The 8,551-nt window shown below is 43.5% G+C and overlaps 1 protein-coding gene across 4 annotated transcripts in view; it reads right to left on the reverse strand.

Annotated features, from left to right (window-relative positions):
- Window positions 1-1,196: 1,196 nt before the first annotated feature.
- The window catches only part of LOC124034708 (BMP-2-inducible protein kinase-like), a 478,039-nt gene continuing 470,684 nt past the window's right edge, over window positions 1,197-8,551 (reverse strand). For all 4 annotated transcript variants that reach the window (XM_046348185.1, XM_046348184.1, XM_046348183.1 and 1 more), the window contains one exon: window positions 1,197-4,014. In XM_046348185.1, coding sequence (XP_046204141.1) covers window positions 2,480-4,014 — 1,535 coding nt within the window. In that variant the 3' untranslated portion in view covers window positions 1,197-2,479. The remainder of the gene's footprint in view (window positions 4,015-8,551) is intronic.

The following is an 8,551-nucleotide window of genomic DNA, read 5'->3' on the forward strand; positions in this document are numbered from 1 at the left end:
GGTCAGATATTACAAAATGGAGGGCAAGATTTGTGTGTGAGTGAAGGTGGTCTAGAGTTTTAGCGCCCCCTGCATTTCCCTTTCTTCATGTGAATGGGATTCGGGCCTCGTCTGGGAGCAACATTATCTCCTTCCTGTCAGACTCAATAAAGAAAAAAATTGTCCAGGTGGAGATGAGTAATCGCTGGTCTGATGTCCAGAAGCTCTTTTCAGTAATGAGAGACAGTAGCATCAATATTATGTACAAAATCAATTAAAAACAATGCTAAAAAAATAAACACAAAATTGAACAATTGGTCAGGAGTAAAACTGCAGCCATCCCCTCAGACACCATTCAATTGGTCAGGAGTAAAACTGCAGCCCTCCCCTCCAACGCCATTCAATTGGTCAGGAGTAAAACTGCAGCCATCCCCTCCGACACCATTCAATTGGTCAGGAGTAAAACTGCAGCCATCCCCTCCGACACCATTCAATTGGTCAGGAGTAAAACTGCAGCCATCCCCTCAGACGCCATTCAATTGGTCAGGAGTAAAACTGCAGCCATCCCCTCAGACACCATTATTTTTTCTTACATGTGGACTTTTATTGCTCATGAGTTATGAATAAAAAAATCAATATAGCTAGCAGAGGGCTCTAAAAATGTGCTTTACATTTACTTTCCAAGGACGACAACACATTTAATCAAACTTGTTTATTGCATTATTAGACAGCAGTATAGCATGATAAATACAAAACAAGATTAACCTTAAATAAAAATGTTAAACCACAGGGTTCCATAGGCTAGGTGAATAAGGCAGCTACGAGCTTTTTTCAGTCATAGTTAATGTGCCAAAGGTTGGTACACATCGTCACTGTCTGAGAATCACCTCATCTCCTAAACAAACTTTTCAGGAAATTCAAAAAAATATAAACATATATATATATTTTTATCCATATTTTTCCCCTTAATGAACATACAATTATGAAACTTCTAAAGCCATTTTGAATAGCTTCTTGATAAAAGTCTAAATGAAATGTTATTAAACTTCTAAAGCCATTTTGAATAGTTATCCGAGTCATGAAATTTCAACTAGAATGCAAACTAATAATAATAATGATAATAATAATATAATAATAATATAATAATAATATAATAATAATAATGATAATAATAATAATGCTAATAATAATAATAATAATAATAATGATAATAATAATAATAATAATAATAATATTAATAATGATAATAATAATAATGATAATAATAATAAATAATAATAATAATAATAATGGCGTTACGGGGTTATCAGACAGCGACATCCTTTCTGTAGCCTCAGATTCATAATTGCCATAATTACTAGCCAATGGAAGAGTGGACGCTGAAAGTGCATTAATTTAAACAATTTGGACACATGACCTGATTCTAATTAGACTACAAGTAAATGGTAGGAGATTTGGCATGGTTTATGTTACCAAAGACAGAAGACTGTCTCAAGAGGTGGAAGTAGTCAGATATATTATATTCAATATCGCCATGTAGGAAAAATGGGTTGTGTTTTTCCCCTTATTCAAAAATGATAATGATTATTATTTTTTTATCGTTTTGAGGTAAAAGATCACACTAAAACAGTACTTATTGACAAGTTCAAAGTCTGGAATTAAACCTAAAATGAAAAATCCTAAATAATTAAAAAAATTGTCATCTTTAAAAAGAAATTAAACAAACCCGAATGAATCCCTTTCATTCTAGTGAATATATTGCAATAAAAAATCTCAACAAACTAAATTAGCTGTTATCTACTACTGTAAGTAGACTAAATGAAAAAAAAAAATATATATATATATAATATATAGAAATGAAAGGGTCTAAGAAGGATGAAATGACAAAGTGATAAAGGCTCTGAAAACGAATCACTCCGTTGACACAAAAGGCAATGTTAACCATTTGGCTAAGGAAATGGCTTCCGAGGTACTGTGCAGCAAGGCAGAGAATGTTAATAAGGCTTTATGGTGCTAAATTAAATCTTATTGGTAGATCACAATCTTTACAAACAACAACAACAAACAAGTGTTGTTTTTGCAGCAACTCAAGCGATCTGAAAACTGAGCAATCTTGTTGATTGACACAGAATGATCTTGAGTGAAAACCAAAAATCGATCTCCATGTCTCAGAGACACGTATTGCGACGCAGCATAAAAGGCTTGTCAGCTAACAGGTGAAGGAAATTCATACAGAACCTGAAATCAAATTCAGCCACAGGTTTATGTTGGTTTTGTTAATCCCAAAGTCCAGTTATTCAGGTATTAAAAATATCCTTTGGGGGGGGGGGGATTGGAAACACATTAGCGCAGTTGCCGATCGCAGTTCAATTTGGCTGGAAATAGAATCAACTACCACACCATCAAGCTAGTTGACATCCCTTGGAAGGGAATATCTCCCCGGGACTCCATAGGCTTGGTGTAACACAGCAGTGTGTGTGGCAGGAAGACTAGCAGACATTCACTGTTTGGAGGGGAACGGTGCAGCCACGAAAGGATCCAGCTCTACTGGCTGTGACGGCTGCTGTTCAGGCCCAGGCTGCTCCACCAGTACTGTGAAGGGTACCGCTCCAAAGTCATCCATGATGTTCCCATCCCCAAACGCATCATGGAGGGAGCTAGTCCGAGGCCTGCCATTGGCCGAACCCATGTCTGCCTTGCTGTCCCCCAGAAGTCCTTGGTACTGGTTAAGTCGGCTGCCATCCTGAGGACCAAAGGGATTGGCTCCGAAGGGGTCGACCTCATGAGGAAGGCTAGGCAGGGAAGCCCCTTTGTCTTTGTCGGCGTCTGCCATCGTTACGCCGCCGACGCAGATGTTCTCCTTGGAGTCTGAGGTGCTGAGGAACTCGTTGGAGCTCTGGGAGTCCCTCCTGCCGACCTTCTTGTGCCGGCGGACGCGTTCGGGGGTTCGGAAGCCGGGCTTGTTGTTCTTGCGACCGCCAGTGGGCGTGCCGTGGTGGCGCTTGCCATTGCTGGCACCAGAGAACTTCCTCTGACGCGAGGACAACTTCTGGAGGCTACGCTGCTTCAGCCTCTGCTGCTGGGGGCTGAGAGAATTCTCCAAGGCTGGACGGAAGATGTCCTCGGCACTCCTGGAGGTGGTTGGTGGCAGACTCGTGGGGCCGGGCTGGAAGGGAGAGAAGCCGAACGGGTCGATGCTTTCAGGGGACACAGGCGGAGTCCGACCCATAGAGAAGTCGCTGCTTCCAGTCTTGCCAGATTTGGAGAGGTTCCGGCTGAACGGAGCCTTAGTGAAGACGTCTAACTCGTCCACGGCCTGGCTGGGCTGGTTGACTATGGCCTCCTGGCTCACCTGCCTGAAGGGAGCTGCGGAGAAGATGTCTGCGCTTTCTGTTGGAGCTGCCGCTGGAAGAAAGAAGGGCACAGCACCAAACACATCCTCACCAAACACGTCCACAATGCCACCGACACAAGGGGAAGCTCTAACAGCAACCACACCAGGTGACTCGGGAGGCTTAATTGTGATTAGTGTGTCTTCTGACTCCAATCTCGGACTTCCCTCATGGGTGGCAGTAGCCACTCCTCCTTTTAGCTTCCTAGTAAGTCCTTCCTTAACCTTCCTGGGTTCATAGTCTGAGTCGGAGCTGTGTTTGTCGTACTCTTCCTCAGCCTCTGAGTCCATCAGCAGAGGCCTATGTCCCAGCATCTCCGTTTCCTCCAAATCTTCCAGTTCGTTGAAGAACTCTCTATGCTCATTGTTCAGACCTTCGTTGTCGTCCGGGTCGTCTTCCTCCTCGCTGCTCTTAGGGGAAGGAGGATCTGACTCAAAGTCACTGTCTGATTCGTCACTACCTGGTTTGCGAGTCGTTTGTGAGCCGCCAATAGGAGAGTTTCTCCTCCTACATGGTTTGTGCTCCTTTGCCACCGGAGGTTGCAGCACTTCCTCAAGGGCTGGCTGGCCCACAGGAACAGGTACGGGGTCACCGACTGGGTTACTGAGCTCTTCAATAGGCTGATCAGTTATCAGACTAGAACCTGTTGGATTGAAGCAGACAAGAGAATGTTGTTAAAATTAAATTACCGAAGAAGATACACCCAAAGCTATATTCAATGTCAGTAAACAAATATACAGTGCCTTGCAAAAGTAGTCATCACCCTTGGTGTTTTTCCTATTTTGTGGCATTACAACCTGTAATTGAAATGGATTTTTATTTGGATTTCATGTAATGGACAAAATAGAAAAAATAATAAAATAAAATAAATAAAAACAATAAAAACATTTTTTAGACTTACACAAAATAGTCCAAATTGGTGGTTTCAAGAAATAAAAAAAATATAAAAATTAAAAGTGGTGCGTGTACTCATGTATTCACCCCCTAAATAAGATCTGGTGCCACCAATCACCTTCAGAAGTCCCATAATTAGTTCAACAACGTCCACCGGTGTGCAATCTAAGTGTCACATGATCTCACAAAACACACCTGTTCTGAAAGGCCCCAGAGTCTGCAACACCACCAAGCAAGCGGCACCATGAAAACCAAGGAACTCTCCAAACACATCAGGGACAAAGTTGTGGAGAAGTACAGATCAGGGTTGGGTTATAAAAAAATATCTGAAACTTTGAACATTCCACAGAGCACCATTAAATCCATTATTATAAAAAAAATGAAAAGAATATGGCCCCACAACAAACCCGCCCACAAACTCACAGACCAGGCAAAGAGGGCATTAATCAGAGAGGCCGCAAAGAGGCAAAGCTCCACAGCATAAATTGGAGTATCTGCCCATAAGACCACTTTAAGCCATAACACTCCACAGAGCTGGGCTTTACAGAAGAGTGGCCAGAAAAAAGCCACTGCTTCAAGAAAAAAATTAGCAAACACGTTTGGTGTTTGCCAAAAGGCATGTGGGAGACTCCCCAAACATTTGGAAAGTGGTACTCCGGTCAGATGAGACTAAAATTGAGCTTTTTGGCCATCAAGGAAAACACTGTCTGGCACAAACCCAACACCTCTCATCATCCCGAGAACACCATCCCCACATTGAAGCATGGTGGTGGCAGCGAGTGGTTTAAGGGGAAACATTTAAATGTCTTGGAATGGCCTAGTCAAAGCCCAGACCTCAATCCAATTGACAATCTATGGTATGACTTAAAGATTGCTGTACACCAGCAGAACCCATCCAACTTGAAGGAACTGGAGAAGTTTTGCCTTGAAGAATGGGCAAAAAATCCCAGTGGCTAGATGTGCCAAGCTTATAGAGACATACCTCAAAAGACTTGCACCTGTAATTTGCTCTACAAAGTATTGACTTCGGGGGGGGGGGGGGTGAATAGTTATACACACACAAAATGTTGGGCTTCCCGGGTGGCACTAAGGCACTGCATCGCAGTGCTAGCTGTGCCACCAGAGATTCAGGTTTTGAGCCCAGGCTGTCGCAGCTGGCCGCGCGCGGCGGGAAGCCCATGGGGCGGAGCACAAATGGCCCAGCGTCGTCCGGGTTAGGGAGGGTTTGGCCGGCAGGGATATCCTTGTCTCATCGCGCACTAGCGACTCCTGTGGCGGGCCGAGCGCAGTGCACGTGTGTCGGTGTTTCCTCCGACACATTGGTGCGGCTGGCTTCCCGGGTTGGATGGGCGGTGTGTCAAGAAGCAGTGCGGCTTGATCGGGTTTTGTTTCGGAGGACGCATGGCTCTCGACCTTCGCCACTCCTGAGTCTGTACGGGAGTTGCAGCGATGAGACAAAAACAAACTACTACTACCAATTGGATACCACGAAATTGGGGAGAAAAAAAGGGGGTAAAATGGTTGTATTTGATATTTTATTCAGTATAAGAAGATTGAAACCTGGAAAATGTATTTGCTGATATTTTGGAAAAACTGAATTAGATTACAAAAGACCTTGTTAAAAGTTTCAAAAACAATGAATTAAAAAAATACCAAACCCAGCAGGTCAAACGCTACCATATATGGGGATGGCAGTAATTTAATTTAATGTTTTTGAATTATTATACCCATATATGGTAGCGTTACACACACAGTTCCTCGCTCGCTCTCTCACACACACACACACACACACACACACACACCTTTTTTAGGACCCTGTCTTCCAAAGATAATTGATAAAGTGAACCATAAAACGGTCGTTAAGACACTAACAGTTTACAGATGGTAGGCAATTAAGGTCACAGTTATGAAAACATAGGACACTAAATAGGCCTTTCTACTGACTGAAAAAACAACAAAAGAAAGATGCCCAGGGTCCCTGCTCATCTGCGTGAACGTGCCTTAGGCATGCTGCAAGGAGGCATGAGGACTGCAGATGTGTCCAGGGCAATAAATTGCAATGTCCGTACTGTGAGACGCCTAAGACAACGCTACAGGGAGACAGGATGGACAGCTGATTATCCTCGCAGTGGCAGACCACGTGTAACAACACCTGCACAGGATCAGTACATCCGAACATCACACCTGCGGGACAGGTACAGGATGGCAACAACTGCCCGAGTTACACCAGGAACGCACAATCCCTCCATCAGTGCTCAGACTGTCCGCAATAGGCTGAGAGAGGCTGGACTGAGGACTTGTAGGCCTGTTGTAAGGCAGGTCCTCACCAGACATCACCGGCAACAATGTGGTTTATGGGCGAAAATCCAGTCACTGGACCAGACAGGTCTGGCAAAAAGTGCTCTTCACTGACAAGTCGCGGTTTTGTCTCACCAGGGTTGGTCAGATTCGCATATATCGTCAAAGGAATGAGCGTTACACCAAGGCCTGTACTCTGGAGAGGGATCGATTTGGAGGTGGAGGGTCCGTCATGGTCTGGGGCGGTGTGTCACAGCATCATCGGACTGAGCTTGTTGTCAATCTCAATGCTGTGCGTTACAGGGAAGACATCCTCCCTCATGTGGTACCCTTCCTGCAGGCTCATCCTGACATGACCCTCCAGCATGAAAATGCCACCAGCCATACTGCTTGTTCTGTGCGTGATTTCCTGCAAGACAGGAACGTCAGTGTTCTGCCATGGCCAGCGAAGAGCCCGGATCTCAATCCCATTGAACACGTCTGGGACCTGTTGGATCGGAGGGTGAGGGCTAGGGCCATTTCTCCCAGAAATGTCCGGGAAATTGCAGGTCCCTTGGTGGAAGAGTGGGGTAACATCTCACAGCAAGAACTGGCAAATCTTGTGCAATCCATGAGGAGGAGATGCAATGCAGTACTTAATGCAGCTGGTGGCCACACCAGATACTGACTGTTACTTTTGATTTTGACCCCCCCTTTGTTCAGGGACACATTATTCCATTTCTGTTAGTCACATGTCTGTGGAACTTGTTCAGTTTATGTCTCAGTTGTTGAATATTATGTCCGTTCAAATATTTACACGTTAAGTTTGCTGAAAAACACAGTTGACAGTGAGAGGACGTTTCTTTTTTTGCTGAGTTTATGTATAAATAAATAACATTGTGATTAAGGATTATCAATACCCAGTCAATCATCGTGTTGCTTCATTTCATTATCAGAACAAAAAATCCCGTTCCGTGAGCTTGTAGCCTACCACTTCATGGCTGAGCCGTTTTTGCTCCTAGACGTTTCCACTTCACAATAAAAGCACTTAAGAGCAGCTCTAGCAGGGCAGAAATTGGACATCCTATGACGGTGCCACGTTGAAAGTCACTGAGCTCTTAAAAGTACGGGCCATTCTACTGCCAACGTTTCACATTTACGGAGCAGGAAGTGACTCCATAATAGATAGGAGTCTTTCCACTGCCACCAAACCAAATGTAGCTGTCCGTAGCTAACGAAGAGAAATACTCGTACGAGTTACGAGATACATTCGCATGATAAAAATACCTCTTACCATACTAGTAGGAGAAACATCATGTAACATTCTACTGATCGTTATTAAGAGATGTTTTAGTTTAATTCATTTTTTTGGGGGGGTTGGGCTGTAGCTAGAATACACCTCTGTAGTAAAAGTCCAACCATAAAATAATAAAACACATTTGAGGCAAATCTCCTTAATTAACATTAGCTTTTGAGACTGAAGGCCACACTGAAAACTATATCAACATGGCGAGTTTCAAATTAGTTTAATAAAGATAAATATAATTACAAAGGTCAACAACAACAAACAATATATGTCTCAACGGTCACACATTTAGCACTAGCATCTCACTGCTAGTTTGTGACAAAACAAACAAACCAGAAATAAAATCACTACTTTACCTCTTCATTTACGAGATGTGTTACACACCAACTGTTCGGCTTTAACTTGCTAATAATTATATATCCCATCTGACCACTGAAATCCTCTGTTGTCGCAGCAAAAGACTGCAGTTACGCAACACGGCCTGTATTCACAAAGCATCAATAATAATAATAATAATAAATGCCATTTAGCAGACGCTTTTATCCAAAGCGACTTACAGTCATGTGTGCATACATTCTACGTATGCGTGGTCCCGGGAATCGAACCCACTACCCTGGCATTACAAGCGCCATGCTCTACCAACTGAGCTACAGAAGGACCACCATCAAAGACTAGGTTGTGCTGATCTAGGATCAGTTTAGCC

This window comes from Oncorhynchus gorbuscha, linkage group LG04, assembly GCF_021184085.1.
Source record: "Oncorhynchus gorbuscha isolate QuinsamMale2020 ecotype Even-year linkage group LG04, OgorEven_v1.0, whole genome shotgun sequence".
In the NCBI taxonomy this organism is placed as follows: domain Eukaryota; kingdom Metazoa; phylum Chordata; class Actinopteri; order Salmoniformes; family Salmonidae; genus Oncorhynchus; species Oncorhynchus gorbuscha.